The sequence below is a fragment of the Plecotus auritus genome (assembly GCF_963455305.1).
Source record: "Plecotus auritus genome assembly, chromosome: 2".
NCBI classification, from domain to species: Eukaryota; Metazoa; Chordata; class Mammalia; order Chiroptera; family Vespertilionidae; genus Plecotus; species Plecotus auritus.
In genome coordinates, this window is record NC_137771.1 from 136,123,851 (window position 1) to 136,143,699 (window position 19,849).

Sequence of the window (19,849 nt, forward strand, 5' to 3'; positions counted from 1 at the left end):
ATTGTGACCTAATTGACATCTTACTAAAGCAGTATCTAAGTGCATTGGTAACTTTTCTTCCATTTTCATTGGCAATGGGGAATTCTAGATAGATTATTTTACTGAAATTATTCTCTTGTAGTATAGATTAATGTTAAATAATAAAGTTCTGAGTGCATTCCCTGTCTATGGTTTTATTTACAGAATACTAAATACTGTATTTCTTGAAAGTAGTCTTACATGTAGTCTGTACCTTCCAAGAAAGTGACCAACCTTATGTTTCTCTCCATTCAATAACTCTTTAAAGTGTCCATTATTTTTATACCTCCTAAATTGAAGCCAAACAGATTCACCATTTTTATTTATTCTTTATACTACATTTTTGTTGAGAGATAACTAATATACCACCAATTTAGCTAAAGTTTTTAGTAATTTCAGTTATACAACTCCCTTGTTAATTTTTCTATTTCCCCTCTCTTTTCTTCAGATTACATAATCTGTACTGATCTGACTTCGTTTGGTTCATAACTACTTTCGAGTCCTCTACTAAATTTCTCATTTCAATTGTTGCATTTTTCAACTCCAGAACATCCATTTAGTTTGCTTTATAATTTCTTCCTTTCTATTGATGTTCACAATTATTTTGTTTTACTTTTTAAAGTATGGCTTCCTTTATTTTTTTGAATGTATTTAAAATGAATCCTTTGAAGTCTTTTTCTGTCAAGTTCATATTTGAGGCCTTCCTGCAGGCAGTTTCTAATGTTTGCTCTGTGTGTGTGTGTGTGTGTGTGTAGGAGTCACACTGTCCTATTATTTTGCATGTGATAATTTATTTTTGAAAGCAGGACATTTAGATAATATATTGAGCGACACTGGATACTGATCTCATTCTGCAGCTCACTGTTGTTTGCTTATTTATTTGTTTGGTAACTTAGAAGGGCTGTTTTCACTGCAGTGCAAAGCCTGTGATGTCACTCAGAGGGCACAGCCTTCTACATGTGGGTAGTCAGTCTGGGAATGAGAATGGTTTCCATAGGGCTTTTTCCCTAGTGTCTGTGTTAAGCTATCTGCATCTGTTGCTATTATGTATTGCCGTTCCCCTCCACTGCTTGTCAGCTGATTTCTCTATTGTTTTCAACAATATTCTGTGCATAAATTGCTCCAAATCTGATCAAGTGAAACTGAGAACCCTTTGCTGGAGTATTCTTCTTTACTTTTTGAGAGCAGTCTTAGAGGTTTTCATCGACTATAAGAAGGTTTTTCCTGGCGTTTCTTTCCCTGGTTTTCTCTCAGAAACAAGTGGCCTATCATTTAGCCTGATGATCTCATGGAGCTGACAGCCTCCTTTTACTTGCTTACCATCAAATCTTCATAGTTTTCAAGAGGGCCCTAGGCTTGAGCTTCCCCACACTCCATTGCAAATATTTACCCTAGAGAGAGCTTTAGAAATCTCTTATTATGGCCTGCCTCTTCCCTGGGGCAAAATCTCTATGACATTCCTCCTGAGATGGGGGTGTGACCTGCTTCTTTTAAAGTACACTCACTTCTCTGTAAAAGCAAGATGCTGAGAGAGCAGAGGTAGACTGTCTTCTTGGCATTCCTCTCTAGCTTGAAACCTCTATTCCTATGAGTGGCCTGAGATGTGAACTGTTGGGTCCCTGTATTCCTGGCCTACAAGTGGGAACTGGGTAAAGGAACAGAACCTTAATCTCTCAGCCACACTCCCTGCAATGTAGCCTCTGCAACCAAATGTAGTAGTGAAGGGAATAAAAAATACTGGCTGTGTTCCTCTCCTGGGAAAATACTGTAGCCATTGATTAGTAGCTGAAAGGGAGGAGAAGCCCCATCTTCTTGCCTATATTCACTCACTCTGAGTTGGGGGTGGTATGGAGGTAGGGAGCAGGTTATGGCTCTAGTACCACAGACTCCACCTGTTCTTACTAAGATTAAGTAGATTTTCTTGAATAATTGGTTCTTCATTTGTTATATGCTCATGGAACAATTTTAAAAGACCTTAAATTTGTGTGTATGTTTAAAGAATTTTCACCGGTTCTTATTGTTTTGCTGGAGAGAGAGTCTGCAGAGCTCCTATGCTGATGTTCCAGAAGTCACCCCAGTTTCTTTTTTGTAGTCATGTATTTTCACAATGTTGACTCATAAATTATACTAATATCTTCCAAGTATCTTCCTTTATTTAGTCTTACAAATTATTTTGTATCTTATTCTTATTTTATAGAAGAAATTTCTATTTTATTGAACATTTTTTAATCAAAATTCATTTATATTTTTGCCATTAGAAGAGATGAATCTATTTTATACTTTTCCTTTTTCTTTGTAATTATAGATAATTTTCAATTTAGTTCTTCCTCTTTTCTTTATGAACTTTATATGAATAATATATTTTTAACATCTTTTATAGTTTGACATATTTTTAATGTAGTTATGTTTTTAATCAAATTTACCTGTCACTCATGGGAGCACAGTAGATGTCCTTTGGGTGACACTGAAATCAGCATTTTTGGAAGTCCCCAGGGGAGGATAGGGTGTGGAAGTAGACTTTATTTGTGTGGAGTTACATTTCTAGGGTTCCAAAGTCCCCTGCACCTTAATCCAGTCCTGGAAAAGGTGCAGCTAGGATTCCAGCAGAGCCAGAAACAGGGCCAGTGTCCAAAGTTTCCATTCCATGTTGCTGGGGTAGTTCAGCATTCAGGCTAATTAAAGTCTATTAGTCCAACTTGTGGAGTCTAACATGGCTTTGCACTATGTGGGCAGAGGGTAGCTCACCCCCCTGCCACAGAAGAGCCCGGAACCCAAGCCAGGGAGAGAGAGTAAACTTCCATTGTTTGGAATTTTAAATATTCAGGTTTCGTGCCCTCGAAGTGGCCACGCCCATCCTGACCACTAATTTGTTTTCAGGTATGACTGGCAGACAGGTAGGCACTTTCCCACGTTACTCAGATCTTATTAGACATGCATCTAAACTGCCTCTGTCCAGTGTCTTTCTCCATTGATCAGTGGGGAACAGACTTGGAGAACAGTAAATGTGATTGTAATGGTTTTTGGCCCGTGTATTTTTATTGTTGTTTGTTTAATCCTTTCCTGAAGGTATTTTTTTCCATATATATATTTAGAGAGAGAGGAAGGGAGGGAGGACGTGGGGAGAGAGGGAGACAGAAAAACATTCATGTGAGAGACACACATCAATTGGTTGCCTCCCACATGCTCCCTGACCAGGACTGGGGATCGAACCTGCAACTGAGGTACATGCACTTGATGGGGAATCAAACCCACAAACTTTTGGTCCACAGGCTGTCGCTCTAACCACTGATTTACACCAGCCAGGGCTCCTGTCCATTGTTAAGTGAAAAGGGCATGAGGGAGCCTAGTTATACACACTAAGGTTATTCTCTGCATATTAAAAGCTCACATGGTGATCTAGCTACTTTCTGTCTCCAACTGCAACCAGCTAACTGCTTCTTCCTCAATTTTGCATACCTTATATCTACCTAATGAATCATCCTCTTTTCGTAGATTAGCTAAATAATGATTTTGCTAGAACCAGCTGTGTGTGTTCCTGTATGTGTACATGTGCTTAAGCATGTATTTTTAAGTTCTATTTCATTTAGTTCTTCAAGTTCTTTAATTAATTAAGATGCATGATGGAAAACTAGAACAATTCATTAATTAAATAGCTTCTGTTTGGGGATAAAGTTTTATTCTTGACACCGACAAATTAAATACTGTGGGGTCAGGTACCTCTTCAAGTTTAATCACACCAGGTTGGAGTTCCATGTTACAGAGCAGGGCAATTTATTTTTTATTTATTTTTTTTTAAATAAATCTTTATTCAGATTATTACAACTGTTTCTCCTTTTTCCCCCCATAGCTCCCCTCCACCCAGTTCCTACCCCACTTTCTGCCCTTACCTCCCCCGCACTGTCCTCATCCATAGGTGTATGATTTTTGTCCAGTCTCTTCATGAATCCCCATACCCCTTTCCCCCTGAGAATTATCAGTCTACTCCCTTTCTATGCCCCTGATTCTATTATATTCACCAGATTATTCTGTTCCTCAGGTTTTTAATTCACTTGATTTTTAGGTTCACTTGTTGATAGATATGTATTTGTTGTTCATAATTTTTCTCTTTACTTTTTTCTTCTTCCTCTTCTTTAAGAATACCTTTCAGCATTTCATATAATACTGGTTTGGTGGTGATGAACTCCTTCAGCTTTTTCTTATCTGTGAAGCTCTTTATCTGCCCTTCAATTCTGAATGATAGCTTTGCTGGGTAGAGTAACCTTGGTTGTAGGTTCTTGCTATTCATCACATTGAAAATTTCTTGCCACTCCCGTCTGGCCTGCATAGTTTCTGTTGAGAAATCAGCTGACAGTCGTATGGGTGCTCCCTTGTAGGTAACTAACTGTATTTCTCTTGCTGCTTTTAATATTCTCTCTTTGTCTTTTGCTCTTGGCATTTTAATTATGATGTGTCTTGGTATGGTCCTCTTTGGATTCCTTTTGTTTGGTGTTCTGTGTGCTTCCTGGACTTGTAAGTCTATTTCTTTCACCAGGTGGGGGAAGTTTTCAGTCATTATTTCTTCAAATAGGTTTTCAGTATCTTGCTCTCTCTCTTCTTCTGGCACCCCCATAATTCTGATGTTGGTACGCTTGAAGTTTTACCAGAGTCTTCTTACACTATCTTCAACTTTTTGGATTTTTTTTTTTTGCTTTTTGCTTTTTCGGTTGAGTGTTTTTTGCTTCTTTGTATTTCATTTCTTTGACTTGATTTTTGTGTTCCTATAGTCTGTTTTTGGGTCCCTGTATAATATTTTTTATTTCAGTCAGTGTATGTTTAATTTCTAGTTGGTCCTTTTCATATCTTCGAGGGTCTCGTTATATTTATCAGCCTTTTCTAGGATATTCTTGAAAAGCCTTATAACCGTGGTTTTGAATTCTATATCCAGTCGTTTGTTTTCCTCCATTTCTTTCGTTTGTGATCTGATTCTTTGACGCCACATTTTCATTGCTTCCCTGAGTCGGTAAGGTAGATTTCTGTGCTAGGTTTCCAATATGGCACAGTGGGTCTGCCTCCCAGTTAACCTGAGGTGGACACTCTTGGTGCACCCCTTTGTGGACTGTGTGTACAGCCTTGTTGTAATTAAGTCTTGATTGTTGTTGGTATCACTGGGAAGAATTGACCTCCAGGCCAGTTGGCTGTAAGGATCAGCTGTGTCTATGCTGGGAGAAGTTCGGTGCTGGAGACAGCCTTATAGGATTAGACTTGCCAAATTGCAATAGCCTCTGTGCTCAGCTTGGATGGGGTGGGGTCTCAGTCTTGGCTTCCCGTCAGCCTTTCCCTTGCACGCACGTGTGCGCCTGCAGACCTCTGTCTTTCCCGGCTCCCGAGTCTTCGCCCGAGAGTCCAGACTCCCCCCACAAGAGCTTGTCTCCCCAGGGGCTCGCCTGGAACTGGGGTCCAGTGCAGTCAGAACTGGGGCTCAGTGCAGTCAGGAGCCTCTGACTCGCTTCCACTAGGGAAAGCCTGTGGCAACCTCCTCAGCCTTTGTGTGCACTGGCACGCGCGCATTCAGACTTCTGCCTTCCCCAGCTTCACACGCACGCCTTCAGACTTCTGCCTTCCCCAGCTCCCGAGTCTCCACCCGGAGTCCAGACTCCCCCGACAAGAGCGTGGGTCCCCAGGGGCTCGCCCGGAACTGGGGGTCAGTGCAGTCAGAACTGGGGTTCAGTGTGGTCGAGGGCTTCCTTTCCCCTTCTGCCAGAGAAAGTCAGCCAGGCTCTCAGCCGCCCTTCCTCTCTGCGCGCACAAAGACCCTTTGCCGTACCTCCAATTCTCTGTGAGCTTTTCTCTTTCCTTCTAGTTGTATAATTTTCACTCAGCCAGCTTTTCTGTGGTTCTGGATGGTGTCCATTCTGTCTTTTAGTTGTAGTTTTGAAATTATTGTGCGAGGCATCAGTTTAGGTGCTTACCTATGCCACCATCTTGGTTTCTCGAGCAGGGCAATTTAAAAGCAAGGAATGTCTGCAAAAGAAACTACATAGGAAAGGGATTAACTATTAAACCTGATTCTGGCAGACATTATGAATTCAAATTCATCAAGTACAGACACGATAGAGAATTATAAACTTATTTTCACATTTAGATATACTTTTTTAGATTTTATGATGGTAAATCTGTTAGATATAAAATATTAAGAAGTACCTAATAAACTATTGTGGTCTGGAATTAGATTTACAAAAGGGCTGCTATTTCCTCTCCTTCATGTATCTCTTTTTTTTTTTTAAATTTATTTATGAATAATTGGTACAATGTAAACTAAGCCCAAAATGCACAAGATAAACTCCATAAATTATGCAGGATATACCTTTATAAGATCATGAATGAGCTGTGTAAGGCATATATATATATATATATATATATATATATATATATATATCCTATATAATAAAAGCCTAATATGCTAAGTGTCTGGTAGTCCGCTTGTCCATTCAACCAATCAAAGCTTAATATGCTATTGATATACTAAGGCCACTCAACCGATTGCTATGAGGGGCACTGACCACCAGGGGGCAACGCTCCAACTGGTAGGTTAGCTAACTGCTGTGGTCTGGCCGATTGGGGCTGAGCATGATGGGCCAGACACTCCCTGGAGCCCTCCTGCAGTCCTTCCCTGGCTGGCCAACCTCTTGGGTCCCTCCCCAACCCAGATCATGCACCAGTGGGGTCGCTTAGCTTGGCCTGTGCCTCTCACAATCCGGGACCCCTAGGGGGATGTCAGAGAGCCAGTTTTGGCTCAATCCCACAGGCCAGGCAGAGGGACCCCACTGGTGCACAAATTCGTGCTCTGGACCACTAGTGTATACATATATATATATATACACACACACACACACACTAGTGTAGTGGCCCAGTGCACAAAATTCAGGCACATTAAAAGGGGATTAATTAGAGGAAATATTTTAATATTGCTATCTGCCCTTTCTCTATAATAGAAGTGTCAGAGATGAAAGAAAATTAGTAAAATGTATATGAAAATCTTCCTCTTGTCAGAGTCTGGGGTGCACCATGGGACCCAGAGCCAAGTTCCTGCCCACCCACATGCACCTCAAAATCATGCAAGACCCAGACCCGGCCGCCCCCCCCCACCAATGGGCTACATCCAGACCCGGCTGGTCCCACCCTTGTCAAGCCTCACCAGGTGGGGGGCATGGCCTGAGGCCCCTCGTCAAGCCCTGCTGGGCAGGGGGCATAGCCCCAGGTCCCCCAGCCTGGTGCCAGGAGGAGGGTGCAGCCTCAGGTCCCCCGTCAAACCCCACCAGGAAGGAGGCGCAGCATCAGGTCCCCCATCACACCCCACTGGGCAGCGGGAGCAGCCTAAGGTCCCCCAGCCCAGCACTGGGGTGGGAGGGTGCACCTTAAGGTCCCCCGTCAAGCCCCGCCAGGCAGGGGGCGTGGCCTCAAGCCCCGCCAGGCAGGGGGTGTGGCCTCAGGTCCCTTGGCCCGGTGCTGGTGCAGGGGCACAGCCTGAGGTCCCTAGTCAAGCCCTATGGGCAGGGGGCGCAGTATGAGGTCCCCCGGCCTGGCACCAGGGCCGGGGGTGCAGCCTGAGGTATCCTGTCAATCACCGTAGGGTGGGGGGCATGGCCTGAGGTCCCCCGTCAAGCCCTGCTAAGTAGGGGGCACAGCCTGAGGTCCCCCAGCCTGGTGCCAGGGTGGAGTTATGGCCTGAAGTTGTAGTGCCCTGCTGGGGCAAGGGGCAGGGGGGAGTGCAGTCTCAGGTCCCTGCTGATTGCTTGTTAAGGATCGTTATGGGAACTTGGCCTCCACTGTGGGTGCAGCCATCTTGTGTTTCGGAAACCTCCGCCTACGCTGTAGGCTCTGCATCTTTGTGGCAGAGTGAAGGTCATTTTGCATTTTGCATATTCCCTCTTTATTATATAGGATATATATGTCCCTTACTAGAAGAATGTGATCATTTTCCTCATTTAACTTTTTGTACAGAATTGAGCATGGTGTCTAATACATGGGAAGAGCTCAAGGATTTTATATACAGAATGAATGAATTACTTGAGTTATAAACTTATTTTCACATTTAGAATGGTCTCAGACTTTACCTTACTAATTTTTAAAGGCAGTGACTTCTTTTGCTGGATGTTCTCCTGGACTGGACAAACCAGGTCTTAGTATTCTTCTATCACAGCAAAACTAAATAAAGAACTAAATACAGACTTAACCATTTAGGTCAGTGGTCGGCAAACTGCAGCTTGCGAGTCACATGCAGCTCTTTGGCCTCTTGAGTGTGGCTCTTCCACAAAATACTACGTGTGGCGTGCACGTACAGTGTGATTGAAACTTCGTGGCCCATGCGCAGAAGTCGGTTTTCGGCTCTCAAAAGAAATTTCAGCCGAAACCGGTTTGGCTCAATGGATAGAGCGTCAGCCTACGGACTGAAAGGTCCCAGGTTCGATTCCGGTCAAGGGCATGTACCTTGGTTGCAGGCAAATCCCCAGTGGGGGTTGTGCAGGAGGCAGCTGATCGATGTTTCTCTCTCATCAATGTTTCTAACTCTCTGTCCCTCTCCCTTCCTCTCTGTAAAATATCAATAAAATATATTAAAAAAAAAAAAAAAGAAATTTCAATCCTTGTACTGTTGATATTTGGCTCTGTTGACTAATGAGTTTGCCGACCACTGACTTAGGTGATAGTGATCTAAGATTTTACCTCAATAATTTTCAAAGAAAATGACTATTTCTTACTGACTGTTCTCTTGGATTGATATTGTTCTTAGTGCTCTAAAATATTAAATCTTAATAGATATTTAAATATTGTTCCTGAGCCATCAAGCAGAAATTGAACTGGTCCAGAGCTTTTGAAAGCGACTCTTATAATTCACTTTGTTCTAGAATGATTTGTGTAAATCCAAAAATCACTGATTAATATAAAGGTAATGTTATTGAATATGGAGAAGCAGCCAGATTAATATAGAAAAATAGATGGAATTTAAAGTAAAATTAGTAAGTGCATTCTTTTTATAAAGCCTTTCATATTTGCCAATGATGGATCACAAACTTTTAATGGGCTTTTTAGCTATTTCAAAGAGAGACTCAAAATCAGTTAATTATCATATTCACAAGTCAGTTGTACAAAAGAGGTCTAATGTTTCCTGGTGCTGACAGTCAGGAGAGGAAGTTCCTCTCTGAGTCCCTATGTTTTAGACAAATGCATATGCTCTGAACTGCATTGGCCCCAGATAATATAGAGCAAGAGTCACACAGTGTATTATTTTTTTTTAAATATATTTTATTGATTTTTTACAGAGCGGAAGGGAGAGGAGGGATAGAGAGTTAGAAACATCGATGAGAGAGAAACATCGATCAGCTGCCTCCTGCACGCCCCCCACTGGGGATGTGCCCGCAACCAAGGTACATGCCCTTGACCGGAACCGAACCCGGGACCCTTGAGTCCGCAGGCCGACGCTCTATCCACTGAGCCAAACCGGTTTTGGCTCACACAGTGTATTATTATGGTACCTTTGCATGCAGACCTGTGGGATAACACTTAAGAGAAACTTGATAAGAAGTATAACATTCTCCTTGTCTAAGTAAATTGAGAGGTGTTTTAGAATATTTAAATAAATGAGTATATCCCATTCACCAGTTCTTCATAAATGCTATTTTGCTCATCTGAGCTTTTGAAATCTATTAACGAGAAACTGATTTTCAGTAAAATTCTTTGGCAGGTGACACAGTTATTCTGTGTTGCTGGTTAATGGTGGAGCCATAGCTTGAAAGCCAAGGTTATGACTGTCACTCTATAGGAAAAAGGATTTCTATAAATCTACCCCTTTGCAGTTGAATGAAGGAGTACTCATAGGCTATGATGTGCTTGCCTCAAGAATTTGTTTTGCAGTCCTTTCCAATGAAAAGGGATTGTGGTTATCACTTTAAAGGTCTACCTTGTAAGTCTTGGCCTCAATATTTTTGGTCTAGAGAAAGTTTAAAGCTGATACAAAATGTAGTTCTTACCTTGAATATTAAAGAAAAAATGCTTTATAAAATACATTTGAATACTTAAGTTTAAGAAAAATGCAGCCCTAATCGGTTTGGCTCAGTGGATAGAGCGTTGGCCTGTGGACTCAAGGGACCCAGGTTCGATTCCGGTCAAGGGCATGTACCTTGGTTGTGGGCACATCCCCAGTAGGAGGTGTGCAAGAGGCAGCTGATCAATGTTTCTCTCCCATCGATGTTTCTAACTCTCTATCCCTCTCACTTCCTCTCTGTAACAAATCAATAAAATATATTAAAAAAAAAAGAAAAAATGCAATGACATTTCCTCTACTGGTTTTAAAATATGCATCTCATTTACTGAATAAGTTAAGCAGATAGAGTTCCTTTATACCAATTAAGAAAAAAAAAAAGATAGGGTTGTTTTGTTAGTTATCTTCTAAAAATAATGTATTTTGTCTTCAAGCTGTTGATCTATGAAAAATATATATCAACAGAACTTTTGATCTATAGAACATTTTTAAGCAGTAATTGCATAACATATCCAGTTGTCCAATATGGTCACTCCATGTTTTTGCGGAGAAAGCCATATTATCTCATATAATGCTCCCAATTTCTGTTTTCTATGGCAAGAGGACATACAGCCAGCTTACTAACAATGGTGTGAAATCATTAAAATACCATAATAATAGCACTATGGATTCAGAATAAATTATTTAAATTCTTCTTCCAGAATTGTCATCTGGTCCATCAAAATATACTTTTACAAACCCTGATTATAAAAATAATAGTAAAATTCAAGTTCTATATAAGCATCCATATCTGTGGCACATACTGAGCCCTTGATTTGGTGGAAGTGAATTCTGAAGAATGGTAGGCCCAAATAGGTCAGAAGTCACATAATACCTTATATGATTTCTAAGAGATATCTTCAGATGATGAGAATATATAGTATTTTCAGTACTCAGAACAAGACAGACTATGTATTTCATGGCTGCATTGTTCCCTTGTGGCCTATTGGTCTTATAATGGATTACATTGAAACTGGCCCATTTCAGTGCATGTTTGATCAGGAGGGCTGCCACAGGATGAGGGCTGGTTTCCATTTATAAAAATGAGAATGTCTCTTTCCAAGTCTGTTTAAATGGGATCAAAATCACAAAAGTAAAGAAATCAAATAAATCAAAATAGTTAATATAACTATTAACTATGTGCATGTGGAGGTGTCTCCTGACATCTGATATTTATGAAAAGATTTGGATCTAAAAAATCCAATGACCCTTTACTTTCTTTCTTGACTAACCTGACTCAGAACTTGTTAACTTACTGATTGGGAGGAGGGGGTGTCCAACAGTCTGCCTTTTTTTTTTCCACTATAGCTCTTGATGAGATAAACAACCTAAAATCCCAAATAGAAGCAAGTTGCTATCTACAACCCAAATCTGATAAATTTACATAATATAAAAATTGGTACATTATTTTTGAGACTTCACCAAGAAATATCTAGAAAATAAATTATATTTAGATGTATACTTAAGGGATTTTCCTAGGAAAGATTTTTTTTTTTTTTAAATTAATAGAGCCCTAACTGGTTTGGCTCAGTGGATAGAGCTTCGGCCTGCAGACTAAAGGGTCCCAGGTTCAATTCCTGTCAGGGACATGCGTACCTTGGTTGTGGGCACATCCCCAGTAGGAGGTGTGCAGGAGGCAGCTGATTGATGTTTCTCTCTCATCAATGTTTCTAAGTCTCTATCCTTCTCCCTTCATCTCTGTAAAATATTAATAAAATATATTAAAAATAATAGAAAATTTCTAATATCTGCAATGTAAGAACAAAAACATAATAGATAAGTTCCAACTGCCACCCACCAAAACAACCAGTGTTCTGATTACTTAGAGACAAGTACCTAAATGTCCAGAATCTGCTTTGGAGAAAGAGAGGCAGCTGCAAAGATTTTGAAGGAAAGTAATCCTGCAAATTCCTCTATTTATTATCCGCCCTATACTTTTGCTAGACATTGCACCAATGCATGATATATAGCATGCTTATTTTGAAAAATATAAAAAATAAGAAATATATATTTTAAAATAGTAAAGGTAAAATGTGAGCTTAAGAAAAGAGGTGTGAGAGAGAGGGAAGGAAGGGAGAAAGAAAAGAAACAACAGATGAAGGGGGAAGGATTAAGGGAGAGAGAGGAAGCAAAAAAAAAAAAAAAAGAAAAGAAGGAAAGCAAAGAAAGAAAGAAGAAATAAAAGAAGAAAGGTACATGTGCAGAGTAAGTCTCAATATTCCAATATTTAGTCCTTAACTTTGGTTATATCTCTGGTGTCCATGTATCTGGTGTCTGCTCTACCCTTGCTCCTAAAACTATGGTCTGTGGGCCAGCAGCAGAGTGTCAGGCTTTGCATCACAACATATTTGGTCTAAATCTGCATATTCAAAAGATACACAGTGCTTAATGAGCACATTACAACTTCAGAAATACTGCTCTAGATCACAGTGTCCAGTAGTGACATGACACAGGAGAAAAAAAAATAGAACTCTAAAACAGACAGAACATGAAAAAAAAAATACACAGGGAATCAACAAATTAACTATGAGACAAAGAAAATTTCTGTTTATCTGTAACTATGTAATACATCAGTTATAAAGCTAGAAAGTGAAAATATAAATTTTAAGTACTATTTTGTGTCTGTTTGCTTCAGAAGGAAGTGGTCAGCATAAAATATGGGAAAGATAGTATGATTCGCTCTTTGCAAAGCATTTCCCCTGTTCATTTTATGCCTACTAGTAACCCAATAAGCTGTCACATAAGCTAATATTAAAAGAAACAAATTATACTTTTGTTTATTCTATTCAATGAAACTCATTAAAATTTTATGTTACATACATTGCTATCAGATTTTATGTGTCCAATTAATGTTACATTAAATGATGCTTTTGTACAGGGAACCGAAATAGCTAAAGGAAGCAGATGTGTTGTTCTTAAAAATGCAGCTGTTATTATATTAAACAATTAGCACTAATATTTTGGAATAATATGTTAGATGTTCTATAACAATTATAAAATTGGTTTCCACTCTAACTGGGTGGCTCGGTTGGTTGGAACGTAGTGCTGTACACCAAAAGGTGGTAGGCTAGATCCTGGATTGGGGCTCATGCGAGGGAGGCAAAGGAGGGGGATCAGCCAATCAGTGCTTATCTCTCACATTCACTTTCCTCTCCTCTCCCCTCCCCTCCCCTCTCCTCCCCTCCCCTCCCCTCCCCTCCCCTCCACTCCCCTCCCCTCTCCTCTCTTCTCCTCTCCTCTCCTCTATCTCTCTCTTTCTCTCTCTCCCTTTCTGTCAAATCAATATTTTTAAAGAAGTGGTTTCTCCAAAGATCTAAATTTTCCTATACTGCCACCAATTAGAGCTATGATCAAGAAAACATTGGATATACATTTATGGGAAATAGTTTAAAATGTAAAAACAAAGGAACATTTTCTATAAATCTATGAGACACTGAAAAATTAAAAACTTCATATTTATTTTTTTTATGTAGCAAATAATTCTAAATACATCTATACTATACTGGCATGTTTTAACTGATAAAGGTCATTTCATCTTTTTACTTTAATATTTTTTAAATATATTTTATTGATTTTTTACAGAGAGGAAGGGAGAGGGTTAGAGAGTTAGAAACATCAATGAGAGAGAAACATTGATCAGCTGCCTCCTGCACACCCCCTACTGGGGATGTGGCCACAACCAAGGTACATGCCTTTGACCAGAATCAAACTTGGGACCCTTGAGTCCGCAGGCCTACGCTCTATCCACTGAGCCAAACCGGTTAGGGCTACTTTAATATTTTTTTAACTGATGTTGAAACTAATTTTCAACTGCAAAACTCTTAGAAATAACTTTAGTTAGCAAAATTGGGATATTTTATAAGATATGTATTTATAGCCCTAACCGGTTTGGCTCAGTGGACAGAGCGTCTGCCTGTGGACTCAAGGGTCCCGGGTTCGATTCCGGTCAAGGGCATGTACCTTGGTTGCGGGCACATACCCAGTAGGGAGTGTGCAGGAGGCAGCTGATCGATGTTTCTTTCTCATCGATGTTTCTAGCTCTCTATCTCTCTCCCTTCCTCTCTGTAAAATATATCAATAAAATATATTTTAAAAAGATACGTATTTATAGAAAACCCTTTGTCCTGTATGACTGGTTTATAGTTAAAAGACAGAATTAAGATTTTATACTGTTCCTACCTTTTCAAATATTAGAGATTGTTTTTATGCTGAAAAACTACCAAAAATATATAAAACTTTTTGTGTGGTAAAATCTTAATTAGGTATTTTTTTTCTAAATTTTAAGCATAATAACAAGTGTATTTTTAATAAGATGACAAAACATTTATCTAGTTTTATTCTTTAATAATATTTATTTTATTTTTTAAATAAATAAGAGAAGCCATATCTCTTTGGGAATAAGCAAAACAATAGATCATGCAAATATCTGCACATCAGATACATGAAATCCAGTATTTTTAAAAAATGTTTTTATTGATTTTTAAAAAGTATATATTTTATTTATTTTAGAGAGGAAGAAAGAGGAAGGTAGACACGCCGCACCGCACTACTGAGAATCGAGCCCACAACCTGCGCATGTACCCCGAACTAGTGACCTCTTGGTTCATGGGTCTATGGCCAACCACTGAGCTAAATTCAATATTTTTTTCAAAATCAAAGTTTTTTGTAGAGCACAAAAACGGAGAAGCTATATTTACATTAATTTTTTGCCAATACAAATGTTTAAAATAATTATTTAATACCTGGTAAACTGAAATGTTTTATGCACGTCATGTGAAAGAACTCTTTTTTTTTTTCTGAAAATATCATTACTCATTTGAAATGTCAACACAAGAAAATGGGACAGCATTTTTCCTCAACTATATTTAAGATTTTATTACAATGGTATCTTAACATTAGTCTATGATTTTGATTTCTAATTCATTAAAATTGTCTTCTTTTTATCAGCCACTTAGACTTGAGAAATTTCCAATTCAATGAAAATACTATTAAACCTTTTTCCACAGAAAACAAGTAATCCCTAAGTGCACCATTTAATGATGAATCTGAATTACTCACAGTGAGTTTAAATGCTGATAACTGAATTCACATTGTAAGGGAAGTTTTCTTATGCCTGTTGAAACGAATTCTTCAGTGTGACGAACATTTTTCTTAATGTAAATTTCACAACAAATATATGTATTTAAATATTCCAAATATTTAGGTGACTACCTTAGTTTCTTTACCAAAGATGGAAACTTTCTCACCTTAGGTATTCTTTTGCAATTATGCCCAGCTCACATCGCTCATTTTAAAATCTTTGTTCACATAGTAGATTGTACTTTCTTTTAGGCACAACCAAGTGTTGTGAAAATGCTCTTCCCAAATATGCTTGTGGCTGAGAAAATTAAGATTATCCTTTCATAAAATTGAAATCTGCCCAGCTGGCACGCTCAGTGGTTGAGCATCGACCCATAAACCGGGAGGTCTCGGTTTGATTCCCTGTCAGGGCACATGCCTGGGGTTGTAGACTCGATCTGCAGGATGAGGCGTGCAGGAGGCAGCAGATCAATGATTCTCGCTCATCATTAATGTTTTTATCCCTCTCTCCCTCTCCTTTCCTCTCTGAAATCAATAAAAGTATATTTATTTAAAAATATAAAATAAAATTGAAATGTAAAAAAGGGAGATTAATATTGTAAAATGGCCTCATTTTTCAAGGGGAGTATAAAAATTATCTCTCACTAAGGAATAAAAGTGTTTTGTCTTGTACTATTCTTTCTGCATTTAACTGTTAAATTTTATTTTTGTCAACTAGTTTATTTTTATTTTCCCCAATTCAAATGGATTAAATGTTAAACTAACAAATCTTTGCTTTTAAAAATTGATAAATATAGGAAGAAGGTGCTTCCACTAAAGGAGTTTTGAGTAAATGGAATGTTACATGTTGAAGGAGAATGTCACAGAAATTTTTAATTTATATTTTATTTTCAGATGTAAAATATTTAAAAGAAGAGGATGCAAATCGCAAGACTTTCACTGTCAGCAGCACACTGGATTTCCGAGTGGACAGGAGCGACGATGGTGTGGCGGTAATCTGCAGAGTCGACCATGAATCTCTCAATGCCACTCCTCAGGTAGCAATGCAGGTGCTAGAAATACACTGTAAGTAAAGCTTTTTTCTCCCCCTTTATATCAGCAGCAAATCTGCTCATCTATATTTAAAATCATTTCAAAACTAGGTAAAGTTACAGAAAATGTACAGCAAAATGCAGTAAAAGTACCCTCACTAGCATTAATCATGTTCAAAGGCTGAGTATCATTACAGTCAAGGAATAAAAATAAAGGTGGCATCAGAAGGTTAAAACTCCTCATTACCTTCCAAATAGTGGCTTGATGTCTGTGTGTGCATCTGAGTGGGGGAGGAAGAGTAGTAATTTTGGCAGAATCAGAGAGCTGGGAATCTGAAAAGGGCATTGATGAGCTTTATTGTATGTAAGTAACTTTGTTGCATGCAAACGTGGCTTTCTATCTGTGTTTTTAAAATCAGGCTCTTTTCTTTTACTTTCTCTATGAAATATACTGTCTATATAACTGCAAGACTATATCTAGTATGTTTACTTCATAAATAGCATCATTATTTACAAGTGATAAGAACAAAATTAATTTGATGACACCAATAGTTCAGAAGCAGTGTTAAATGCTTTGCTGGCATCATCTTATCTCAAGTTATCTGTAAGGGTATCAGTTACTCTAACTTTAGTCACAATTGACAGATGAAAACACCAAAGATTTTACAGGTTGAGTCACTTGGCCAAGTCACACAACTAGCAAATAGTGAACTTGTAATCATAACATTTTAGTAGTTGGTAAGGTCCTTGGGAGAGGTGATCTATAAATATTTATCAATATGAAATTAAATAAATTGAAATAATAAGATAAAGTAAAAAAGAAAAAGAGAACACAAGACATTGCATTTCTGAATTGGATTACTTGATTTTTAAATAGTAAAGATTTTTGTTTGCTTTTATCTATTAAAGTTATAGATTGAATGTAGAAGTGAGATGCAAAATTACATTAAATACTAACATCTTAAATATAAGTACTGATCTTGTAATATGCCTCAAATTTTGTTTTCATTTATTTACTCAACAAGAAGTTTTTGAGTGCCTACTATGTAACAGACATTGTTTGGACACTGGGGTTGCATAAGTGGTCAAAAATAATAACAAAACAAATCAAGATTGTCCTCAAGTGTCAAAATCACCATCACCACTAACAGCAACAAATTTCAATTCTTTTACAGCATCTGCTCTAGGTAGGAATGATAGAAAAGCAAAACAAATGAATACAACATATAGTATGTTATGTAGTAATGTTTATGGGAAAAATAAACATCAGGGGTGGTGATAAGGAGTGCAGTTGGAAAGGTGGGAATGGGAGTCAAGGAAAGTGTGTGTGTGTGCTGTATATATACATGTGTAATATTATATATACACATATACACAGAGAGAGGGAAGATCAAGTATAAAGACCATGAGACAGGAGCATCCCTTTATTTTTTATGTTTCTTTGAACAGCAAAAATATCAGTGAAACTGGGGTAGAGTGATCTATGGGAAAAAAGAGAGAATATTATGAGAAAAGATCGAAGTACCAGGGAACCAGACTTTTACAAATTATTCTTGATAGGGCAAATGTCATCTGATTATGTTTTTTTAATTATTGCCCATCAGGGTTTAAGTATTCTCAGTCTACTTGCTGTTGAAATTATTATAATTTTAAATACTTTCAATTATATTACATTAGTTTTATTTATTTTCTTCCTGTCCTCATTGAAACAGATTCAGAAGCAAGCACATTTCATAGCTCAACCTGAGTTTATCTCCAAATTTCAAATTTTATTTGCAGTGAGACCTTGGGGCAATTATTGAGCATGTTTAAGGTTTGAATATAAGCTAGAGACTTCATTTCCATGAGGAACAAACTAGACAACTTAAGTCAAGTTTATGACATTACATAAAAATTCAATATATGTTAATTTAAGCACCTTTAGCAAAATAGCATAGAGTGGGTGGCTTCTAAACAAGAGAAATGTATTTCTTTTTTATTTTTTTAAATATATTTTTATTGATTTCAGAGAGGAAGGGAGAGGGAGAGAGAGATAGAAACATCAATGATGAGAGAGAATCATTGATCGGCTGCCTCCTGCACACCCTCTACTGGGGATCAAACCCTCAACCCGGGCATGGGTTTTGACCTTAATCAAATCCATGACCCTTCAGTCCCCAGGCTGAGGCTCTGTCCACTGAGTCAAACCAGCTAGGGCCAGAAATGTATTTCTTACTGTTCTATGTGCTGGAAGTCCAGGATCAAGGTTCAGGCACATTCAGTACCTGGTGAGGACCTGCTTCCTGGTTCATAGAAGGCTGTCCTCTCTCTGTCCACAGCTGGCAGGAGGGGCTAAAGGAGCCCTCTGGGCTCTCTTTCTAAAAGGGCAGTAATCTCAGTCATGACCTTCTAAAGGCCCCACTTCCTAATATCACATTGGGAATTAAGTTTCAACATATGAATGCGGGGGGGGGGGGCACAAAAATGTTCAGTCCATAGGCTCTTTGCTTTTCTCGTTTTTTCTTATTTCATCAACATGTCTTTTTAAAATATGAAAAGTTATATAATTTCATATGCTGAGAGGATACAGATCGTCAGCATCTTAAAAAGTATTTTTTCACTTACACATAAAGCCATATAAGACTGTTTAGAATAATATTTACTCATTTAGGTGTAAGTTTCAACATATAAAATAAAATTATAAAAATTGGGTCATAAGGCGTGTTGGAGATTGCCAGACAAAGATCATCGGACATCTACCACATCAGCCTTATTTAGTGGCTGTGGAGAAGAAGAAGGCATACCAGACATCTCTGAGTGCATGTAAGAGCTAGGAGAGAGGCTTTGTAACTAGAATTAGGAGAGGCTTGTCCTGAATATTTTAAAAAGGATTCTGGAGTTGTATGCTATCAGGATTGGGAGAAATCTAGTAATGAATATGTTGGTGACTTTTACCTAGAAAGCAAAAATATTAAAGCAGAATTAGATTTGCTATTATGAAGATGCAGTGGTTAATATGCCATTTTTTATAGTTGCTGAATGCACTGGTATCTATCTTGTTTCAGACCTGATCATGGAATAGACTTGCCTTTGGCTTATTCCACTCCATTGTCACAGACTGGCTTCATCTCATTATTGTTTAGTTTCTCAAGAATTGTTTATATTTGTCGAAAATATTTAAACTTAGCTACAGATGCCAATTGTCAGCTGCCAGTCATTTTCACTTTCTTGGGAGTAAAAAATGGAACTATTATACACTTCCTAAGCATTTTTAGTTGTTTACCATGTTTTAGTATGCATTATTAATCAAACTTTATAGAGGAAGCCAATTGAATTGCCTAATTTTTTAGAACACTTTATGTGAAAAATGTTATACTTGCTGGCCAATTAAAAATAACAACTCATTTTATCATGGTTTAATACGTAAGTGCTAGAAGGAAGAGACCATGTCTATTTAATTTTTTTTTTCCCTAGCATCTAGCATACCAGCATTCGATATGTGAAGTTAATTACAGATTATTGATAATAATGCTGTATATTCCTTTGGTGGTACAGAACATCCCCCTTAGATGAGGTGAGGGGAGGAGAGTGGAGAGGGGACATTTAGCAATGCTCTGCATCAAAGTTAGAGGAATTCAGGTATCCTATCTAATAAAAGAGTAATATGCAAATTGACCATCACTCCAAC

The 19,849-nt window shown here is 38.3% G+C and overlaps 1 protein-coding gene across 6 annotated transcripts in view; it reads left to right on the forward strand.

The window, feature by feature from the left end:
• CADM2 (cell adhesion molecule 2) overlaps positions 1–19,849 on the forward strand; it is a 1,275,304-nt gene that overhangs the window by 1,102,528 nt on the left and 152,927 nt on the right. For all 6 annotated transcript variants that reach the window (XM_080656542.1, XM_080656540.1, XM_080656543.1 and 3 more), the window contains one exon: positions 16,046–16,216. In XM_080656542.1, coding sequence (XP_080512668.1) covers positions 16,046–16,216 — 171 coding nt within the window. The remainder of the gene's footprint in view (positions 1–16,045; positions 16,217–19,849) is intronic.